The following is a 25452-nucleotide window of genomic DNA, read 5'->3' on the forward strand; positions in this document are numbered from 1 at the left end:
GGACCTGCTTATTGATTCTATCTAATTGTTTCATCTACCTTACCTCACTCTGTCCAGGATGACGCCGAGGATGCTTGAGTTACAGTCGTGTTGCTGTTAGTTAGAGATTGATGTGGACCTGCTTATTGATTCTATCTAATTGTTTCATCTACCTTACCTATCTCTGTTCAGGATGACGCCGAGGATGCTTGAGTTACAGTCGTGTTGCTGTTAGTTAGAGATTGATGTGGACCTGCTTCTTGATTCTATCTAATTGTTTCATCTACCTTACCTATCTCTGTTCAGGATGACGCCGAGGATGCTTGAGTTACAGTCGTGTTGCTGTTAGTTAGAGATTGATGTGGACCTGCTTCTTGATTCTATCTAATTGTTTCATCTACCTTACCTATCTCTGTTCAGGATGACGCCGAGGATGCTTGAGTTACAGTCGTGTTGCTGTTAGTTAGAGATTGATGTGGACCTGCTTCTTGATTCTATCTAATTGTTTCATCTACCTTACCTATCTCTGTTCAGGATGACGCCGAGGATGCTTGAGTTACAGTCGTGTTGCTGTTAGTTAGAGATTGATGTGGACCTGCTTCTTGATTCTATCTAATTGTTTCATCTACCTTACCTAACTCTGTTCAGGATGACGCCAAGGATGCTTGAGTTACAGTCGTGTTGCTGTTAGTTAGAGATTGATGTGGCCCTGCTTCTTGATTCTACCTAATTGTTTCATCTACCTTACCTCACTCTGTCCAGGATGACGCCAAAGATGCTTGAGTTTGCAGTCGTCCTGCTGTTAGTTAGAGATTGATGTGGCCCTGCTTCTTGATTCTACCTAATTGTTTCATCTACCTTACCTATCTCTGTCCAGGATGACGCAAAGGATGCTTGAGTTGCAGTCATGTTGCTGTTAGTTAGAGATTGATGTGGGTCTGCTTATTGACTCTATCTACCTGTTTCATCTACCTTACCTCACTCTGTCCAGGATGACGCCAAAGATGCTTGAGCTGCAGTCGTGTTGCTGGTACGTCTCACTAAGGACCGGGACCAAGATTTTAGGATTTATCTCACTGGTGAGAAATTATAGTCAAATACCTATCCAGTTCATATGGAATTGTTATATTTAGATGTTGATCCAAATTTTGCACTAATGATGTTATAACATTTTGTTATCAGATATTACCTTTATTACAGTATACAAATGTTATGTTATCCAACCTGGTTAAATGACTATTAGTAAGATAGTTTCGGGTTACTTTGTTGAAACTTTATCATATGTGTTTGTCTCTCTCTGTCGGTCTGTCCGCAAGATATCTCAACAACTAATTGACTTAAAAGTTGGCATGAAGCTTCATTTCTATATAGGCAAAATTATATTTGATAATGGCACACGTCACTCCATTCACTCCATGAGGTTTTGCTGAGTATTGGCGACAACTTTTGCTCTAAATCTTATAGGATACCATTATTTAAACAAATAAGTAGCAGAATAAATAATTTTAGAAAATTAACTGAGTACAGCTGTATGCGATGTCATGTGTGAAACTTTTATTCATAGAGAAAAATGAAAAAAAAACTTATAAAATGGAAAGTACATCGGTGACAAGATTGTGTGTGAGTGCACTCTTGTGTTGCAGTACTTTTCTAGCTCAATGGAACTTTTATTATTTGAATACTGCTATGAAATCTGAGTTAACGAACAAATACGTAACACACGTGTATGTTACGTTTAGAAAGATATATTAGAAAATATATAATCTGTAATTTTGTGTGAACCTTCATTTCTAAATAGACAAGTATGATTTCTACGATACTGCATAATGCACTCTTGCACCTTACTACATAAATATTAAAGCGTCGATGATGGTTCTGTTTAAGTTTGCTGTCTATCATTACTCTTGATAAAGGTAATATGGGTTACATTACTAACAATACAGTTTTGAATTGATTTATGACAGAAGCGGTGATATTTCTAACAAAAGATATACATTTAATATTCAAAGTAACCTGTAATATTCAAATTAATGGAAATATTTACATGTTTACTATGGGATAAATATTTAGCAGAATAACATTTCAGTATGAATTTTATTATTTTCATTATTATGTCTTTGATTGTTTTAATTTGGAATTTTATATTTTCACATAGTCGTATATTTAGAATTCAATATAATATATTATTATTTATATACGTATAAGTAAACTCATAATTAGAATTTGTAATTTGTTTTTAATAATATGCAGTAAACAAAGTTAGTAGTATGATACTGAGTAAATAATAATAATCTGTAGTGTAATGGCACTAAATCTTATGATTACTAGGTTATTTAATCCTTTTCTTATTCTATTAATAATTTGGCACGTAAATATTAATGTCTGAGAAAGAATTACACGAGTTATACAACTTTTTGTATTGGTGTTGCTCAGGTAGGCGGTTTGTTACTGGTTACGTTAACAGCAGCGGAACTTTCATCCGTTCTCTCCATTCGTGGTAAGTTTATTTACATACATTATAGTGCATGCTTGAACCAATAACTCATTACCTGGAAATTATATGATTTCAATCTTTATTAAAATTAAATCAGGCTATTGCCGTATCTACAAATTATATGAACGTAAAAGTATGTTTGACAGTCGTTTGATATGTTAGTTCGGTTCTTTAAATGTGTGTTAGAGACAGTCTAGCACAAAATAATAGAGTCGTAAAAAGTAATGCCTCTATGGTCTAGTGGTAGCATGCTCGCCCGGCAAGTGAGATATCAAGATTAAGTTTATCAAAGTTTATTACTCCAGAAATATTCAATGCATTAAAACCGAGTGTATCAATTTTAACAGCATCACCGAATTTAATTTCGACTTGGTGTACTCGTAAGTATAAGTTTACATTTTAGTCAATATAAAGAATAGAATAACCGTATAAAGAGGCTAAAGATTTTTGAAACTATTCATAACTTTGTATAATGAAATTTTTAAACTTCTTTCCGATGAAAATCTAACAGTACGTAAGTATGAAAGTATTGAAGTGTTCATGAATTAATCAACTGTTCCAAAACAACAAATTCTTTATGAACACAGTACACACAACTTATGCTACTCAAATTACAGATAATAATAGATTGTTTAAGTTTTATAAATCAATATGGTTTTACTATGTGATTTCATGGTAAAACTATTATAGAATATCCAGTGGAAAACTATTGTTTAATGTGGATCGTAAAAAAATATCTTGTGCTAGACCTTCATTGATATTCTGTTTGGTAGAATATCAATGAACTACCCACTTCATTTCAACGACCCATCTGGTGACTTCGTTTTTTCTGCTTCTTGGGGTGTACCAGGTACCTGAAGGGTTTTTGCTAGATCCTCATTGAATGTTGCTTTATTTCAGACGAAGATTACAAGTGGTTAGTGGGTGAAATTTGTTTGGAGCTTGTTCTCCAAATAATCCATCTGGTGACTTCGTTTCTTCTGCTCCTTGGAGCGTACCAGGTACCTGAAGGGTTTCTGCTAGATCCTCATTGAATGTTGTTTTATTTCAGACGAAGATTACAAGTGGTTAGTGGGTGAAATTTGTTTGGAGCTTGTTCTCCAAATAATCCATCTGGTGACTTCGTTTCTTCTGCTCCTTGGAGCGTACCAGGTACATGAAGGGTTTGTGCTTGTGATTTTAATAGTCTCTAACTCTAGAAATGGCGGAGAAAACGTAATGTAGAAACTGTTCCTTTAGACTAACTGTTCACAGCTTATTCGGTTCACAGGTATTCTTAGTTATACTTGAATTTTATTATGATTTTATGATAATTCAAAACTCATGTAAGAGTATGAAATAGAACTTTCTTCCTATAATTCCGTTTAATACTTTACCGTATCGGATAGAATACGTTTAATACTATTCGGTTAGAAAGGGAAAACTCCCATTTATAAATTTTATTAAACCTTGTATCCTGACACAGAAATGCAGGTTGTCCCAGAACTCTCTACTAAACTTCTCACGCTTAATTCCTGGACCAAACACAAATTAAGATGTCATATTCAAACTTTCTAAAACCCAAGTACCTAAATAGTTCCCATTTTATATTTTCACTTATCTATTTTTAATTTGACAATAGCTTGTTGTAATATTTTGAAAGTTGAAATACAAATTTATAAGCTACAGCCTTAGTTACAGAGAAATTAACAATTTTCTAGAAGCTTTATTAAAAATGGGATTTAGTATATAGTTTTTTATACACTATAGTAGCTGTCTTATCGTATTTATATTAAAAGTACGGTTAGTAAAAATTTTGAAATTATCATACTAATATTCCGTTGCATGACTGTTTAATTGTATTAAGAAATAGATCTTATTTAATATTTATAAAATATATGCTGGGTACATACAAGTATTGTTTGTATGACTTTAAAATATAGTGACCAATAGTTTTATGTCAATTAATGACAGAAGAGTAATTTTATGTCCATTCGGTTTCTAGTGTTTAGTTCTTCATCTTACTAATTGTGAAATGTGAATGAGCTTTTTAAAATATAATTCCGCTAATAATTCACTGAAATCAATTTCGCAATAATCAGTTCCAATAACTCAAGGAAACAACAGTTGTGCAACCCACGTAATGACGTCTGAGACTACTGTTGGGGACTAGCTCTTTAACTCTAATATCAATCATATGTTTAATAACCCGAAATACACTTTTTACATGTTTTAAAATTTATCTGATCTCCGTAATGGTAAAAACAGACATTGGGTGATATTGCAATCACAATCACTGTGTTTTCTCGCTCTATGTATGGGAATAAATGTAACTAAACTGTTGAATATGTAAACTTGCACACTAATACTTATTAATTCAGGGATTTGTAAAATTATTTTGATAACAATTTGGAAGATGGAAAAATATTCACCTACTATAAATATTTATTGAAACACTACTTCCCTATTGGCAGTCCACCAAAACGTTTGTTCTGTTGATATTAAATATTCTTTCAAGTTTAGTATACTTTATAATTTGTCAAAGAGTGCAATTTTATACATTTATAACACCCGAATTAGACCTTTTTGGCAACATAGTTTTTCTAACGTGTTTGCTATAAGTAATAAGAATAATATAAAACCATGTCAGCTTTTGTGATTGATTTTTAAATAATTTGAAATCATTAGATACTGAAAGTGGTTGTGTTTTTGAGTGGTAATGAACAAGTACATGATAAAGAAAAGGAAGCTTAAAGGTGTTAAATATTTTGAATTTGGGTATACGTAGTTGTCTATTTTCTCTAGTGCTTTATTAATGAGATAACCCTGAAAAAACCTATAGGAATTCAAATGTGTATAAGCATACTCTGTCTCAAAAGCACTTGTATTGAAAAGGATTTAAACAATGGTTGTACTCTTTGATTCATAATAAGCATAAGTATACTCTATTGTTTCATAAGCAGTTAGTTTAAAACAATTTAAAAATAGGTTATATTCTTGATTCATATTTGTAAAGAATAAGAAAAGAAACTGCCAAAAAATTACTCTGGCTTTCTGTACTTATGTTTTACACTAGCAGGAAGATGATACCGACAAAAAGTATTGTACAGTAGAAAAAGAAAATACTTATATAAATTACATTTTTCGTAAGGCAGAATAATGGTATAAATTAACTGGCATTTAGTTTACATGTGGATATAAAATTTTACGAATACTACATCAGTTGGTATTGGACCTCAGATAGGCGCAGAACTCTTATCTGTACTGTCCTTGGCTGAGTGATAACGAGCAGGAACCTGCCCACTCGTGCTAAGTTTGTTGTGGTTAAAATCTTTAATACTTTATTATGTTTATCTACTTCAGATCGATTTCAAAGGAAACTATCTTCTATTATACTCTCTTAACCCATCTAGTTACCAAACTGTTAATTTTAATGGACTTAGGACTAAACTTACGGAGCTTAGACATTCGAGACATTCCTGTATGCACGTAGTTTTAATTTTCATTTAAACTAACCTTACGCAAATAAATACACAAGTGAGCTAGGCTTATTTAATTACCAGGTTTTCAGGAAAAGTAGAACTCTTAAACCTTTGATAAGACTAGTGGCGGTGGGATTGTGATTGATATCTCACAATATATAAAGTCCTCTGAGTTTCTTACTACTTTCCTGGGGGCTGTTTTCATACCTATAAATCTTTGTTCTGACATGAAAATTCTTCTTGGTGACATATACGAGTCATATCCAGAAAGTAAGTTTACTGAGGCTCTTATGGCCGAAGGGATGTTTCGACTGTTGGCTACTCTGGCGGGTAGCTTGATTCCTCCCCTTCGCAGAGAGACCGCTTCGAGGTTAGCACGTTGGAAACTTTCGATGCAACAATTCGTTTCATGAAGCCATGGACAACAATCCAATCTCCTGCCAGGTGCGAAATACGCGGCGTCATCGTTATCTTGTTTGGAAGGGACAATTATCCTGTTAGGTGAGTTCCATCCTAAAATAGATAAACTGGACCTCCTCAATTGTGTATTGGGCTGGATCCTTACAGTCCCTGCGAAAAATGGCGACCTTGTTTGGTCTTACACAGGTGAATCGTATTCCTAACCACAGAGGTGTCAAACTTGATCTAGTATTCTCTTATTTTTTATATAAAACTACATATCGCGATCCTAACCCCCAACCCCCCCCCCCCCCACCCCCCCCCCCCCCCACCCCCCCCCCCCCCCACCCCCCCCCCCCCCCACCCCCCCCCCCCCCCACCCCCCCCCCCCCCCACCCCCAGGCTCAAAGTTATGTTCTCCCGGAAGAGGGGAAACCAATTCTGAACCAGCCCCTCCAGTCAAAGCAGGTAGGATGGCAAACCCTTGTTGAGGCTAGCATGAACCTCTGAGGTTATGGGAACGAAAGCCACCAACTCCAACAGTCATCTCCTCCTGTAGACTAGACCTATCGAATTGCCCTTTCAACCCAGAATCTCGACATTTGCGGTTTAGTGATGTGCCGCTCCTGGAAATCCATAAGGTTGCACAGATTTAAGTTGCAAAATCGGTTTTTTGCTGTTTCCAGTGGCAGGTTCAACTGGAACAACCTGCAAGTCGCCGCACCGGCGGAACCATAGAGATAACGCTTCAACTGTCTGTTGGGACAATAATCTGTACAAGCGGATAGGCAGAGTGGTACGAGATCTAAGGAAACTTTTCAGCATTTAGAAAAACGAACCTAGATTAAATGTTTTATTACTTCCTGGGCTCATCAACGATAAACTAAACCAATGTTGCCAACCTTGCCAGTGGTCCACATGTTGGCAGGGGTGTAGACATGGCGTGGGCGTCACCACGGAAAACGATTAAATCTCACCACTCAGACACAATTCCAGTTTTGTCCAACATAAATGCTATTTATTGCATATTTTTTGCTGAGCGTTAGTGAAACCTATTTTTTCGTGGGGCTGGAACAATTTACTTTTCCGTCTGTTTGTCTGGCTGCCTTTCCACACGATATCTCGGAAATTAACAATTTCCAGTTTGTCCAACATAAATGCTATTTATTGCATATTTTTTGCTGAGCGTTAGTGAAACCTATTTTTTCGTGGGGCTGGAACAATTTACCTTTTCCGTCTGTTTGTCTGGCTGCCTTTCCACACGATATCTCGGAAATTAACTGACCTAGACTTGAAGTTTTGCACAAGGAACTCAGTGTTCCTCACTTGTTCTAAATATGGAACACTGAGTTCCATTGTGGCGCATTGTCGTTCCATTATATATTTCTGAGCGTTAGCGGATATTTTTACATTTTTATATGGGAAATCATGATTGCAATGCAATATGGCAGGATAAATAATTGTGTAAACAAACTAAGTACTCTCATTACAATATTTTAACATGTGAAGTGTAACACATATAGCCTAACTATTCGATATGAAATCCAATTTAATGAATAAAAAATGTATCATGTGGCAAGATATATCGACAACGATTTCACCTGTACACTGGAAATTTTGGATGAAACTTCATTTATGTAGATAAGAATGAGTTTTATTGTTGCATGTCCAGTCATTACGTTTGGCTTAGTGTCATTGAATCCTATCACTACGGTAGGCTGGCACAATGTCTATATTATTGCCGGGGGATGTAAAAGTTTCTTTGCTGTACGTTTATCTGCCGTTCCATCTGTCAATAATGAAATGAGATATATGTCTGAACTTGGCATTGAACCTCAAAAAAAACCTGTTACTCGTAATGTGGATCCTACTTTCTTTGATCAAAACCTACATTTTATTTTTTATAGTTTTATTTTTTATAACATTTCAATTAGTTTAAAGTTGGAAAAAACTAATTTAATTTACATTAGGAAACCAAGTAGAGACCGATTGTCTTTATTACAATGTTTGTGCCTAAATAAATATTTCTTTAATAATTAAGGGGTTTAATTCTTATTGTTGAATCTTCTAAATATCATATTTTTCTTACTAACATTTGCACGCAAACTGCATTAGTAAGAAATATTCAACATGAAAATTTTAATTAATTGCTTTTTATGTAGTATATCCTGGCTTTAGTAATGACTAGTCAAGCATTCAATGAAACAAAAAGCCATTTTGAAGTTTACTTCACAGAACCTTCTGCGTTTTATCCTAGAAAAAAAGTGACAAGGTTTTTAGTAATGAACCCGTTTTTAATAATTCTACAATTTACAGAACTTGACAAAATTGTTTATATCATGGGTATTTATAAGAACTGTTTGCTATTATAACCTAAAATTAATTATATTAAATTATGTAACTGATAAATTGGAGTGAACCAATAAAAAATATGATAATTTAATAAAACCTCATTGTATTTCCATTGTATTGCAGTAATTTCCTCTTCAGTATGTCACTGCACTGGCTGAGCGTTATCAAAGCCTATCACTTGAGAGACTGAAAAGTTTCAATCTCTCGATCTGTCCTGTCTGTACATCTGTCCGTATGATGTCTCAAAAACAAACTGACCTATAGACTAATTTTGAATGAAGCTTCATTTCTTTATAGGAAACATTGAATCCGATTGTGCTGCATGTCACTCCATAAGATTCGGCTGACCGGTAGCGAACAATTTTACATTGTTCTTAAGGGTATTATAATGGCAATCATAGAATAAAAAAATGTGTAAGCATACGTGAGTATAATTATATGACCTATCAGTACTGAAATGTAGCTATAGACTTGAAATTGTGCATGCAGACCGCGCCTGCAATATTTCTGGCTAAGCCTATTACTCGACACGTGGTGTGGCGTATATCTATCTTATTTATATACCAAGGACTTTTACGAATTTATGGAATGTTTTTTTATAAATTATCGTTGCGTTCTTTGTCAGGGCTGAAAACTAATAAAATAATATTGGGGAGGGTTAGTCAAATAGTTTTGAACGAAGACTCTTTTCTTGTTTTATATATTCATATCCTTTCTTCCAATGTCTCAGAATATTTATAAGAGTACAGGCTGTCATTTCACCTGACGGAGATATCATGGCTCTTTATAACAGGATACCTCACACGTGTTCACAGGTTTGTCGTTTGTACTGACGGAGATATCATGGCTCTTTATAACAAGATACCTCACACGTGTTAACAGGCTGTTATTTCTACTGACAGAGATATGAAGGCCCTTTATTACAAGATACCTCACACGTGTTAACAGGCTGTCATTTCTAGTGACGGAGATATCAAGGCTCTTTATAATAAGATACCTCACACGTGATCTCAGGCTGTTATTTCTACTGACAGAGATATCAAGGCTCTTTATAATAAGATACCTCACACGTGATCTCAGGCTGTTATTTCTAGTGACGGAGATATCAAGGCTCTTTATAACAAGATACCTCACACGTGTTCTCAGGCTGTCGTTTGTACTGACGGAGAAATCATGGCTCTTTATAAAACAAGATACCTCACACGTGTTAACAGGCTGTCATTTCTACTGACAGAGATATCAAGGCCCTTTATTACAAGATACCTCACAAGTGTTTAACAGGCTGTCATATCTACTGACAGAGATATCAAGGCTCTTTATAATAAGATACCTCACACGTGATCTCAGGCTGTTATTTCTACTGACAGAGATATCAAGGCCCTTTATTACAAGATACCTCACAAGTGTTAACAGGCTGTCATATCTACTGACAGAGATATCAAGGATCTTTATAATAAGATACCTCACACGTGATCTCAGGCTGTTATTTCTACTGACAGAGATATCAAGGCTCTTTATAACAAGGTACCTCACACGTGTTTTCAGGCTGTCATTTCTAGTGTCGGAGATATCGTGGCTCATTATAACCTGATACCCACACAGCGAAGACTCTTTTCTTGCTTTATAAATTCATATCCTTTCTTCCAATGTCTCAGAGTATTTATACGAGTACAGGCTGTCATTTCTACTGACAGAGATATCATGGCTCTTTATAACAAGATACCTCACACGTGTTCACAGGCTGTCATTTCAACTGACGGATATATCTTTGCTCTTTATAACAAGATACGTCACATGTGTTAACAGGCTGTCATTTCTACTGACAGAGAAATGTATAGCTCTTTATAACAAAATACGTCACACGTGTTCACAGGCTGTAATTTCTACTGTCGGATATATCATAGTTCTTTATAACAAAATACGTCACACGTGTTCACAGGCTGTAATTTCTACTGTCGGATATATCATAGTTTTTTATAACAAGATATGTCATAACGCGTTATTTTCTTACAGCTTTAATTAAAAAAAACACATTGATTAAAAATGTCTTATCTCAATTTCTGTTAACTACGTTTTCTTGTATGGTCGAGGCAGATTTCTCAGTCTCAATCTTGCGGGTTGAATCACTTCCCTTATTACTGTACTGACAATCCATATGAAAACTCATTTCAACACTTATTATTCAAAAAAGGAAAATTATTTTTCCTTTGGATTTCTTAGATTGTAAAGACTGTATTATATCAAATTTCCCATTTTCTAAAGCTGAACTAAATTACTGTAATCCATGAAGTGATTTTATACTTTTGTGGTATGACTTTTAATTATATTAATTACTAAGTAGTACCTTAACAGCAAATATCTAATATTTTTCAGGTTATACTACGTACTTCATTGTTAATGAAAATTTATTTTACTGTATTTTACTTTAATTTTAACCGTGCTCCATCCATATTTACACTACACACTAAGCCATTAAGTTTACTCTGTTTCTCTTTATCCCCAGATAGAAAGTTTAGTTATCCTGGATTTTTCAATATCGTCTTTGGATAAAGTTTTATTTGCTCTAACAGAACCAGAAGAGAGGAAACTGCTTACGAACTCCAGTGAAGAACTTTTTTGTTCTCGTTTGCATTTGAACATTTAAAGAATGTTGATCTCCAAGATATTTCTCTATTTTTTCGCTGAAATATTCGATCATTGTGTTTCTCGACTAAACGTATTTGGAATGTTTTATAATTTTAGCTTAGGAATCAGTTACAAACACTACAACAGAGATCGTTAAATGAGTTGTAAATTTTACTAAGCGTGGGAACTAAATTAAGGTTCTAAACAATACACGTTTATAATGTTTAAAAAGTCATACTTTCTTCAGTCATTCATCACAAAACTATCTCCTCTAGAAAATTAAACGAGGTACGTCCCACCACATGTCGCGTAACAAACTTCACTGTAAGTTGTATGCAAAACACGAAGTCATTTAATTTCCTTATTAATACATTGGTGAACAGACAGGCATAAATAAAATTTTCGAGTTCTTCAAGTGATAGACTTCGCTAACGCTCAGACATTAAAAACATTTTTATACTTAGATATAGTGAGTTTAATTAACTTTCTAAATATAACATGAAAACTGCTCAATACTCCATTAGTTTTTTTTAGTAAAAGGTTTTTGACAATCTGCACAGCATTCAGAGCTTTCCTTGGAAACCCAATTAATTATCATGAGGCTAGGGGGGGGGAATATTTGTTGTTATTCTCACAGGTCTACATCTAAACAGGATAAATATACCGAAAAACTTCGTAAATTAATTAAAAATTAAAAATATAGAAAAATGTTTCTATAAATATATTTCTTAAAGTGCTAAGTGTTCTGTCTATAGAGGGCCTGATACTAGGCCCTGCCTGTCTATATATCTCTTTTCATTTTTTTACAGATGCTTGGATGATGCTGTTTTCAGGAAAGGTAGGAACTCCTTTTAAACCAGGGATAAGGCTAGTGGCGATGGGGTTTTGGTTGATATCTCACAGCACATAATGTGCTCTTCGAATTCTTACTACTACTTTCCTGGAAGCTGCTGTTTTCATATCTATAAATCTTTGTTCTGGCTTGCAAATCCTTGTTGAAAACCCGTACTGTACGTCAGGTATTGCTTAGTTATGAGTCGATGTTATTGAATATTCGTTTCTGTGACATTATGTGACGGTTGGGACGGAAACGGTTAAGTGTAGGGCTGGCCCCAACCCCCTGCGCTCATGCGTGTGTTCGTGCGTGCTTGGGACACGACTACTGGCCTTAACTAAGATATACATTTAATTTTCATTATAAATTAGCATATAAAAATACCAATAGTTACAGTTATTTCATTTACTTTTATAGACATAAATATGAAAACATGTCGACTTTTAGACCAGTTTTGTTACAATTTTTAAGGTGGGTTTTTGTAGGCTTTAAAAAAACATACAACTGAGAGTACGCAATATTACGCTTGGAAAACTATCTGTCCTTGTAAATCTTTTTAATGTATGTTGGTGTAGAATAGTCTTATTTTTTATATATCACTGTTTGTTATTTATCATAAAAACGGAATTATATTTCAGATTTGGGATTAATTTAGTGTTCACCCATTTTTTTTATAATTTTCGTAGTTCTTGTCATTGCGGTACTCCCCTGGCTTCTTCCCTGATTTAGCCGTAATTAGTGCATTATCGATCTTTCCCACCTACATGGACAGCTGTAAGGCGGCTGTCTTTTAATCCAAGGTGTCCAGCACTACCATCAATCCAAGCATTTGTTTGGTATGTGTTGAGTAAACACATGTTTCATCCATGTAACACTGATCGGCCTTTTATCATTTATGTATTGAGCTAAAACGTTGTAAAACTTTTTATACGCAATTCACGTGTATTGAAACGTTCAGTAAAAATGTTCTGTTATTGGCAGATTTCTTCCAACAAATTCTTAACTTACTTAATATTTTTGTCAATGCTCGCTTATGCGTCTTCTCTGTTGTCACATTCAATAAGAATTTCAATATAGGCCGGTCTCTACGCTGTCAATGAATATCTTTTATTATTCCCCGAACTACACCCAAATGAAAATTGTCCCGATCTCGTTTAACATGTTTATGTTTCCATTCTTATTGTGGTTTACTACACAAAGTCCTCCTGGACTTATTTGTTTTCTCTCCTAGAGAATTCTTCTTACCATGCTTTCTAAAATTCCACTATTATTGAACAAATTTATAGGTCTGTGATCTGTTAGTTTCCACTTCCTTTCTTATAAAACGGTTAAAAATGTGTAATGAATTCGCTTGTTTTGGCTTTGTATCACCTTTATACGTCCTATTTTTCTCTGTACATTACCTTCCAATTGCAAAATGTTTACATAAAAACTGTTTGAGGCACAAAACAACGAAAATAATAAACACACTAAGGGTATTTACTCGTGGATTTGCACAAGCTAATTGTTTCTTTGATCCTTCTCAGAAAGTATTCATAATCAAGTACCCACATTCAGTAACGGTTACTGACTGAGCCGCTCCATCCCCCCCCACCACTTTATCAGACTCCTTGCCATCTGGGCATCTCGAAACAAACTAGTCATGCTATGTAACCTGACCCTCAGTATATAATATTTGTAAATAAAAAAAATGTTAGCAAATAAAACACAAAAGTTACATTTGAAGCTACAGCTAGTTTTGCTACTAACCATTGTGATTCCTCAACAATATTAATTGCAATTGAAATATCCAACTTAAATTGTTTTTGTGCTCAAAGATTTTATCCTGTGTTTTTTATATGAGATAATTTTAAGAGAAAGTATACTTAAGAAAACAGTTCATAGAGACAGCCTTGATTAAATTATTTACAACTTTTTCAGGAAAAACAGCAAACTCGTACTCCCATGGCTGTCGCGCGTCCCACGGTCCCTGAAAGGTGGCTGTGTCAGAGTCTTCTTCATACCTTCTTCTATTGGTGTTAAAGCCGGGTTATAATAGAGTTCTTCTGAAACTTCGGTGTTTTCTAATGATTATAGATCTGTGTAAGTATAATATTACCACATTTAAAAGTTTAAATTTTTGTCTGTTTCGTACATTAATCTTACATATGCACAAGTAGAATTAAATTCATTTTCAATTATGTTTTTCTTCTAGTTATTTTCTGGTAGTTTGGAGGAATAAATATGTTTGATTTATGGAGAACGGAAAATAGTGGTTTATTTGTAGAAGATTCCAGAAACATTATAAAAACCTTAAAATCTATTAAACTGGGGGTAACCTCATCTGTGTGTTATTTAAGCATACGAGGAATAACAGTAATCTTCACGATAACAGCCCTTATATGTTAACGACGGACCTATGTGTTAATTGAGAGTAACGACGAAAATCATTTCTGGGTATTTCCTATCACGAATTTTATTTCTGGGAAGAAGTCTTATCTGATATATCAGAGTGTCCGTATAATACAGGTTAGTTGATATTAACATTCGATGATAATTAATTTGGTCACCTCTAGGCATATCAGGAAATGGGCAGACATTGGTAAATTTGTAAATAATGTGGAAGAAGTCTTAATCTGAATAATCCAGAGGGGGTCCGTAATAATACCAGTTTATATTGATCATTAATCATTCGAATGATAATTAATTGTCACGCCTCTAGGCATATCCAGGATAATGGCAGAACATTGGTAATATGTAAATAATGCTGGAAGAAGTCTTATAATCTGATAATCATTAAGAGGTCCCGTAATCATAGCAGTTTATTGGATATGTCAAACATTCGAATGATCAATTTAATTAGTCACCCCCAGTCTAAGGCATGATCAGGGAATGGCCAGACGATGGAATGGTAATTGTCAAATAATGTGGAAGAAGTCTTAATCTGATAATCCCCCCCCTATAATACAGTAAATTGATAATTAAAAAACATTACGATGAAATTAATAGTCACACCCCCCGGCCCAAAGGCATATCAGGAATGGCCATGAGGACATGGAAAATTGTAAATAATGTGGGACGAAGTCTTATCTGATAATCAACAGAGGGGGTCCGTAATAAATACAGTTATTGATAATTAACATTTACGATGATAATTAAATTTTGTCACCACCACCCCTCTATGCCATATCAGGAATGGCAGACATGGTAATTGTAAATAATGTGGAAGGAAGTCTTATCTAGATAATCAGGGTCCGTATAATACAGTTATTGATATTAACATTCGATGATATATTAATTGTCACCCGTCTAGGCATATCAGGCGAATGGCAGACAGGCTTGGTAATATGGTAAATAATGTGGAGAGAGGAATACTGATTACTAAAGTCACAGTAGAAATATACTATATCTCGGCAATTTCCATTCAAAGGGTTTTTTATACTGACCAGTACGAAAAATAATTGCTGTTCAGAGAATGTCAGGACGGTCAGTGTACAATTTTATAAGATTGAAAAAGAACGAGAAGGCCGTGAAAGAAGTCACTTTAAGAAATATAAAACCGTAAATCCTGTGCATTTGTAATCAAATCAGCAGGTCAGGCAAGAGAGTCAAGGGGTTTTTTAATTGTATTTGAGCAACCCAAGAAGGAATTATTTTGTCTCCTTATCCCAGGAATTGTCAGACATACAGTTGTATATAACAATTGTAAAAACGAGAAAGAAGTCACGTTAGATATAGCATTTTTCCTTATTTACCATTATTCCATTTGAGGTTTTTTTATAATTAATCCACTGATGAACGAAAATAATCGCTCCTATAATTCTCACAGGAATGCCAGACATTCCGTTTGAAAATGATAATTGTAAAGAGGAGAAGAACGACCTTTACGGTGGGTTTGGAATTAGGGGAGGGGGTTTTTATATTTGATCCGTTAAGAAAATAATTGCCTCTCCTCAAGAATGGGCCAGAGATCAAGTGAAAATGATAACTTTTTTAAAGAAGTAGAAAGACTGTTGCTAAGAAGTCAACGTTAGGATATTAACCATTTCATTCCATTCCTGAAGATTTGTATTTTGGGTTAATTTATTAACCCATACGAAAATAATTGCTCCATTCAAGAATGCCAGACATTCAGTTTAAATAATATTTGTAGGAACAAAAATACTGTCCCCCCACCCCCCCCCCCCCCCACCCCCCCCCCCCCCCACCCCCCCCCCCCCCCACCCCCCCCCCCCCCCACCCCCCCCCCCCCCCACCCCCCCCCCCCCAAACATTTCCAAAAGGGGGAGAAGAGGTGGTAGATTGCGTTTGGAAATTTTCCCAGAAAATAAAAGAAATGCCAAATCAATTATCACATTAATTGCGAAACTTTGAAAGCCGGGAACAACGATCGTTAAGAATTTATGGGAAGCCCATTTTGGTCATAAACCTTTTGTTTTTAGGCCAAAATGGGCTTTCCATACATTCTTAATATGTGTGTGTGTGTGTGTGTGTGTGTGTAAATATATACATATATACAGTGTCCCGGACCACCCATACACTCTTTATATAAGAAGTATATGGCATGAGCCAGAACCACCAATACATTTCAAATCCATTAAATAAGCTATCGCCTATATAATTTTAAATTTGTTTCAGTTTAAATTTGCAGCGTGTTCCAAAAATTTAATTTCACGGGTTAGTAAAGAATAAATGTAAACACAGGTCGCCATACATTCATCAAACATAGATAATATAATTTAAAAGCTTGTTTTAAGCCAAACATCTTTAAATCTTTTACGTTTTTATCTTAATCCACGTTAAGAATGGTGGTCAAACTAATAAAAAATTAGGACGTGTTTTTTCTTTCTCCATCCCCCAACAGTAATAAAGTTGGTGGTATCAGGTTCACTTACATTCCATTCTCTATATTGAATATTTATCAAATGATACCTTACGAGGCAGTATTATTATATTTATTATTACATTTCCTCTATTACAAATATTAAATGCCACGTTTACAGCCATGGAAAAAGTCCTATTAAAATTAACTAAAATGATTGAATTTCAATCGTAAATCCAGTTAAGGATTTTATTATCTTGATCTCTCATAGTTTAGGAGCTTAGAGCCACCTGCATTGTTTTCAGACACAACTTGAACTTTGGTAAAATCGATAGAGTTCTCGTAGGAGATAAATCAAACTCAGCTGTACTAGTTTTCGAGAGTTAGTGTATAAAAAACTGTAAATATTTTTAACAACTCCAGGCCATATTTTTGGTAGTTTGACAAAGTTTTTAAAGCAGTAAATATAGACAATTTGTTTTACCTTGCTTAAATAAAAACAGCTGATGATAAGAACGCGAAATGTGTACAGTATGTACAGGGAGTTATACCTCCGGAGAGTTCAGTACATTTTATTGATTTATTATTTAACTAAATTATATTTATCAATTCTAACTAATATTGTAAGTGCATAAGTGAGTTTGTTTGTTTCACGCTTTCACGTGTAAACTATTCAACTGGTTGTAATGAAATTTTACAAAGACTTTCTTAGGATTCCTGGTTAACATATGGGCCTATTCATATTTCGAAAGTCCCTCCAGGCTACGCCCCACTGGTCTCTACAGTTGCTTTAGAGCAAACGTATATTATCAATTGAAAGAGACTGTTAAATTGAACCAACTATTCTGTGCAAACATTATTTTCTTACAGCATAACCACATGTTTAATTTAACCACGGTTTTCAATTTGTTTACATTTACAGTGTGGAAGCTTTGACTAAGCTTGATAATAACAATATTTATTTTTCAACCAATTCTGCAACCGCTGTTGAGGACAGCTTAAGAAAATATCCACATAAGAAGGTAAAAGTTTTAGTACAAATATTATTTTAACTGTAAATGTTAAATGATAACTGTGCAGTGCTTAGTAAGTAATGCAATCAAGATATAAAAGACAAAGTTACTATAAACTTTTGTTATGAATTAAAAAGACTGTTATAAATCCGTCTTAGTAATCTTTTGATACAACTAGGGCCATCCCTGTGATGTATAGATATTTCCTGTTCGGGAAACAAGTCAAAGTCAACATTGCCGTCGGAAATATAATTTAATTGAACCAGAAGTGCTCATACACGTGCAAAACCTATGGAATTGTGTTCGAAGCCGCGGGTAACTTGTCAGTTTAATATAACTTTAAAAATCATGAAAAAATATAATTCCTTAACGAAATGAATGTTTGTTTGTTTTTTTTTTTTAAATTAAAATGTCTTTTCTTGAAGCTATAATGTACGAGTATGGATAAACTGTAAAAAAGCACATATTTTTCGACAATTTCTTTGCCTAATACAAAATTGCTTAAAGTGTTTATGTAAAATGCTCGTAATTTCACGCGGAGTAAAAAATGTTTTTTTTAATTTTTGTTTCAATTCATAAAATTTATTTTAAAGTATCGATAATATAAGATACAAGAATCTTCCAAACATAACATCCATTGCGAATCTCACCGCCGATGTTGTGATCATCTGATCAATATTAACGTTAATCAAACCTTGCTAAGGGGACCCATTTCCACCGTGTAGATTATTCCCCATAGTGGCCAGTATGATTGTGTCCCTGTAATCTAATTACCCCGTAGATATTGGAAACTTAATCTATTGTCCCTTATATCGAAGAAATTATTAATTTATTATTTTTATTCTTCTGTGGTATAATAATAACCTCTTAGTAACTGTTAGTTAACTCTCTTTTTCTTTTTTTATTCTTTTACTTTTTTATAGCTCTTAAAATAATGTATCTTGCGCACTCTTTAAGCTCATCCCGTATGTTGTCTTACATCTTATAGCCATATAACTTCGTATGATAGAATTTCTTGCATCTTTGTCATGTAGTTTCATTATCATAACCGATTAAGTGATTACTTTTTACACTGCTTGAATTTAGTTAATATGCATCCATACAGAGTATGTTACTATTAGTTATCTTTAAATCATACAATTTTTATTTTGTTCTAAAATTTACATTGTATTATTTACATTGTACTATTTGTGATTGCAAACTCGAGTGAAGATGGACTCGGTTCTCACACACAGGCTTTTGCCCCATGTGGGTTCCTCCTCGTGTATTTTATTATCACTATATTTGTATATATGTAAATGAGATAAATAAATAAAAATGAAATGAAATAAAATTGTGTAGGAATATGAAAAATCCATTAAGGATTTCAAACATTTACTACCGTAATATGTTAAAACGTACAACACCACCTTTCAAGAATTTAAGTTTTTCGTTTAATTAGGGTTTAAAAAATCCCAATAAGTCACAAAAAACTTTAAGAAATTGCTGCAAAGGACGTTTTAATCAAAGTTTAACTGTGGCCTGACAGCATGAAGTTCAGACTGGAGAGAATTAACCCACGTGACCTCACTGTACAGCCGACAGCACAAAAACACGTCACACACGCACCAGTGAAGGTGGAACACTGACATATCGAGTCATCGTGGGAAGCTTCGCGTTCGACACAGAACGGCAACATACTAGCCCAGAGGCTAACCTTGCAACATACCGGTGCTTGGAGTTTTCAGCTTTCAGCTTTGATATAGAGGTAGTAGAGGTGGAGTGTTAAAACCAATTTAGATAGCGTTGTAGATGTATAAGAATTTTACCTCAATTTAAAATAGGTCAACTCGTTAGACAATAATTGTACATAGACAAACAGTAATCTGATTTCTTTTATCAGCAAACAGTGGAAGAGACTTAGATAAATGCTCAGACGATAAGTACATAATAAACATATAGTAATATATAGAGTGTTCCGTAACTCTCTGGAGAAAGGTATATCACATTGTTGCTCAGGTCAAGCCAAATATATTTCACCTTATGAACGTGGGTCGCCGGTGTTTAGTTCCCCATCCGTCTGTTTGTATGTGTTTAAAAAAAATGATATCTAAAAGCTGAATAGATTGAATTGAATAGCTGAATAATCCTGGTTAATTTAGGTCAAAAACATACGATCAGACAGATGGAGTACTAATCACCAGAGAACCGTGTTCATGCGATGAAATAAGTTTGACTTGACCTGAACAATAACGTGATACAATTTTGTCCAGAGAGTTAAGGGACTCAGTATAATGAATGCGCGGAAGTTATACAAATATAATTTTTATATAATGGGCACGGTTTCCAAATACTAAGAAGTGTATGTTTTTATCCATGGTATTCATCAATATACGAATTATGCCTGGAAAATTTCAGCAATGTAGAGTACTAACGCTAAACAACAAAAAAATGCGTAAATTATTAAGAAAACAGTGGAATTACAAAAAAAAACAAAAACAAATTGAATCGCAAATATAACTCTATCTGCTGCAAGAAATGATATAATATTTACGAACTAGCTAAGTTGGCAAACTTGTAAATTTTAGTTGTTGTAGATACACAGTTGCATCACTGTTGCCCCACCAGTTACTCGCCGCTCTCCACTTCTGTCTTAGTCCTCGTTCTTGTTGTTGTTGTCCCTTCCCATGTTTGCATAACTCCAGACACATTTAGAAAGTAAATATTTTACTATGCAACTAAGGTATAGAGAATCATGTAAGACAAGCAAATAAATATGTCTGTTTTATATACAAAAGAAAGTTCAACCAGAAGTTTAGTTTGTCCTGGGGTAAATTTTGCATTAAGTGCACTTGCGAGTGTCAGTGAATTGGTGAAATATTAGTGCTTCTTTATTGAAGTGAATCCGTCCAGTAAAATACAGTTTATTTTAAATATTCATTGGAGTGAGTACTTTATACTTCATCTGGAAACAATGTTTATAGAGATATAAACCAAGGCAATCTTTCTCTATAAGCTTTCATGAAAGGTATATTTAACCTTGTATTAACTATTTCTGAGTGTTTCTATGTAACTTCCATTATTCACCTTTCAATTGTAAGTATTTGTGCGTGTTTTATCATGTATGTTATGAGGAAGATAATATATTTAAATTCTATTCACATAAATGAGACCCAAATTGTTAACACATAATAAATCCAAATATTCATATGCTTCAACCTTATTACTCCTAATTTACAATTACAACGTTGATGTAATCACAATTTAAAAAATAAAATTAGAATAGTAAATATCCAAGGCCTATAAATCCCAGTTTGTAAATTAAAATAACAAAACACAAAAATGAGTCACTAAATAAATTATTCCAAAACCAGTATCGTATGTATAAATCGTGTTTTTCCCAACAAACGTGCTATCGATGTTTGGATAAAAGTCAAATTTACAAATTGATTTCTTAATTGCCAGTATTTCATTAGCTGATTTAATTTTATGTACAAGGCAAAGCTATCTCTACGTTTCGGAATTTCTGTAATATAACATTACATTTAGATTAGTAATAAATAATATGACATTTTGTGTTTCGTTGTATACTTTAATAACTAAGCATGATATATTTTCATTCAATGGAAAACTTTTGTTCTTTTTCACAATCATAACATGTCAATGTACGATTCATTTCACTATGGTAAGTGTACGCTTAGTTAAAATCCAATTAGTTTGTTGCGTGTTTTTATGTTAAACGTACTGAATAATGATAGCCACGTTGTTCTATGTTTAGAACACTCGGTTGCTCTTCGTGATTTGAGATTGTATCTAAAAAATCGTACTGCGCTCAATTAATTGTGAAACTGTCAAGACAATGAGAACTTCATTTAGATCATACCGGATGGTTGCTGGGTAAGTCTGAAAGCATCTTTAGGGGGGTCTCTGACCTTGAACGATGCAATGAGTTCATTTTGAACATCTTCGTCTTATTTGGATCTCTTTATTTGGAAGTTGACTCAAAATTTCAGGAGTCAAGCCGTTACAGTATCAGATTTCAGACGCTGCACTATGCGGAGGGTAAAATGGAGCTAAACTCAACACTTCCATTGAATCACTCGTTCCCACCATAGCTAAGTTATGAGTTGACTAATATCTAAATTAAAAATATAAACGAAAAACTGTAATTAAATTGTCTTATAATTAACATAAGCCCAATAAAGTTGTATAATGAAATATTTTGTTTTTAAATACAGTGTACTATTAATGAAAGAGTAAATAACAAATGTACTTTCTGTTTGAAAGTTTTTTACAGGAGGCCGTGAATATTTATATTAGCAAGATACTTTCCTTGTAGTATACCGAAGATTTATAATGCTAGACTTCAAATTATTAGAGGTGAAAAACTGTTGCTATTGCCTAAAACTGAAGACCGGAATTAAAATTATTGGATTCTTCTCATTGGTAAGTAGAATATTTAAGGAAATATACATGACTTTTTATATTAGTAACATGTCTTTTGTCTAATACTTCTTATATACTGTACTTAGTGCTACAGATAGTTTTGGAACTTATTTCTGGAAACTGAATTTTTAAAAAAACAAAACAAACAATATATTAATATTACATTTTGGTATTTAGGTTATAGATGGTTTGGTATATTATGATATGCTGATTATTATGATTGGAACATCCATTTTTTATTCCAACTTAAGAAAACAAACTATTCACTGATTAACACGGATAAATGTTGCTGAAGTAAAATCTCGAATACAACAAAATAATGAAATAAAGTTCAAATATCAGTACAATCGTGTATAGAATAGCCAACTAATGTTTGTTTATTAGGTAATAAAATCAATAGGTGTCTCATATAATATTTGTATAGTTTTAAATAAATAAAAACATGTATTTTTCTTTGATTGGAATATTTATTAAATATTTATATAAATAAACTAGACATTATGTTTCCTATTTAAAACCGTGAGTTTTCTTCTTATCATAAAAACAAATAAAATATATATTTTCTAAATATACGTTTTTTGCCAGTCAGACATATTGACGATGGCATAACGCCAGATCTTTGGTTATTATTATATCCATATTTATCTCGTATATAAAAATCATTATGAACTATTAAAGCAATAAACACATAATATAATTAATTGTAAAATAATATTTTAAAAAGTAAAAAAACCAACTTTCTTCGTAGTTATGATTTTAAGCGATTGACCTTTCTTCTTTTTCATTTCGTTATTTTTCACTATCTATTGAGACATTTCAACCATGTGATATAACGTACTCAGAAATTCACTATTACATAAAACATTGCTGTCATTGACATTTTCGACATAAAGTCTATAATTAAAAAAAAGTATGAATGACATGTAAAGACTTTTTGATTTTAGGTGAATTTACCATCAAATAAACACGCATTTATTGACCAGCTAAAATTATTTAAATACCTAAGCAGTAAGGTCTTGTACACTATACTGAAATGTAGAACTGTTTACTTAGAGGATGATTTATCGGTGACATATATATATAGTATTACTTGTTTTGAATATCTATGTAATTTAATGTATTATTTCTTCAAATTACTTCTATTGCACCTGACTTCTAAGACAATTATAGAAAATTATTATTACATCCTCTTGTGTTAGACATTACACAGTAAACGGATTGATCAGAGTTCTCTTCTTATATGTAAATTGGTTAGTAAATGTAAGTACATTTTCTCCGTTGGAAATTATAGTTATTAATGGAGCTATCACTCTGTTTATCGTACATAAGTATGAAATTCCATATATTTAATCATACGGAATGACAATTGTAAATGTAGAAAAATTATTGTTACAAATCAAGAGAAATTAAAAAGACAATAAAGCGATTCTATAATTTGTAAATTATTTTTTACATTTCTTTTATTTATTTATATAACGTGGTACATATAAGTTTGGTTTAAAATATCAAATTAATGGGCTTGAATAATAGGAGAAGCTACGTTAGCAATAAGGGACAGGATTATAAACATTTATTTATAAGACGAAACCATATTTCAATTAAAGTGGGGATTGGAATTAACTAACTGCTGAAGAAACACATGTTAGTCGCTACTCTAATAATATTGTGTTTCAGACAGAAAGTATCACCCTTTTTCTGCACTTTATATCAACATTCACGGTTTATACTCTGGGGACTGAAAGGGAGATAGGAAGTAAGTAGGTAATTTAAAAACTAATATATAGGTAAGAGAAATTACTAATTAACCATAATTTTATTATTATAATGATTTAGTTCACATTAATGTAATGTAGTACGTCTAAAACCTTTGTTTCAAAAAATTTTTCCAAATATTTATATTTTGTTTATCACCATGAATGTAGGAGGCTCGCTGGATTTTAAGTTTAACCAAATTGACATCTACAGGGGGTTCAAAAATTATTCTATCAAACACCATACGACGTTTTTGGTTTAAAATACGTAAAATATACCGTATATTGCATATTTTACAATTTGTCTGTCTGCTTGTATAGTTTTGATAAAAGTGTTATCTTTGAATTAAATAAAGCCCTTGAATTAAAACTTAACAAAATCTTCATCTAATTAAGACCTGTTTAAAAAAGTTTCAAAAATATTTAAATTTTTGAAATGGTCGACATAGATGGAAATCATCAAGCTATATGAAGCTAAGTGTTTTATGTAATATTTCCAATAATATTAAAATAAGGGTTGCCTTTAGATGACCAATATAATCCCAAGTTTCTCTCACTACGGTAAATAATAACGGAACAATAAGAGTTTCACAGAGTGCCATTACTCACTATAAATACAGCAATCGATATATTCTGTATACGTTGCGTAACTGCTAATAATTCTTAGCTGATTACTGCTAAGTTTAACATATGCAACTCTAACTTTGTGCAAAACTAACAATTTTTAATACAGCCATTTAAAAACTTACCATTACAATTGTTTGTATACCTCCACAAATTTTATTTTTGCCGAATTGACTTTATTTTAGTCTGGCAAATCATGCAGTGAGGCTTGATTGAATATTTTATGGACACCCTGTGAGTTCTATAAGAAAGTTAGTACTTGAACATGTTTTATACATCGATCGGTTTGAAGAGGACGCTACGGGACGAAATAAACGAAATCAAAATAATTCATTCTTAAAAAAAGTTATCAATAGATTCATTAAAAGTATTTCTTGCTTTTTTAATATAATGTAATCAAATATTTGGGTCTTTTAAATATGTTGAGTAAAATAAGTTAATATTCATTATTTTATTACTTCAGAACTCTTCCCATATAGCTACAAAGTAAAAACTGCGTAAAACGAGTCACCGTAGAATATTTAGTTTTAATTTAGAACCGATCAAAATTGCAGTATAATTTAAAAGAAATCTAAAAATTACAATAAAGCGTACTGTAAATTTTTTAAATAAAAAAACTTGGCAATTTATTTGGATGAAGTAAGTTTTAGAAGGAATAAACTGTAATATACCAGCCCCCTTCAGTTAGAGGTG

The 25452-nt window shown here is 33.2% G+C and overlaps 1 protein-coding gene across 3 annotated transcripts in view; it reads left to right on the forward strand.

Moving 5' to 3' along the window:
- Window positions 1–20564: 20564 nt before the first annotated feature.
- Window positions 20565–25452, forward strand: part of LOC124363012 — a 53043-nt gene continuing 48155 nt past the window's right edge. For 2 of the 3 annotated variants that reach the window (XM_046818069.1, XM_046818067.1), the window contains exons 1-3: window positions 20565–20966; window positions 22226–22384; window positions 24059–24137. In XM_046818069.1, the coding sequence (XP_046674025.1) occupies window positions 22295–22384; window positions 24059–24137 (169 nt within the window). In that variant the 5' untranslated portion in view covers window positions 20565–20966; window positions 22226–22294. The remainder of the gene's footprint in view (window positions 20967–22225; window positions 22385–24058; window positions 24138–25452) is intronic. The other variant, XM_046818068.1, reaches the window with a different exon arrangement.

The sequence above is a fragment of the Homalodisca vitripennis genome, chromosome 5 (genome assembly GCF_021130785.1).
Source record: "Homalodisca vitripennis isolate AUS2020 chromosome 5, UT_GWSS_2.1, whole genome shotgun sequence".
Classification (NCBI taxonomy): Eukaryota; Metazoa; Arthropoda; class Insecta; order Hemiptera; family Cicadellidae; genus Homalodisca; species Homalodisca vitripennis.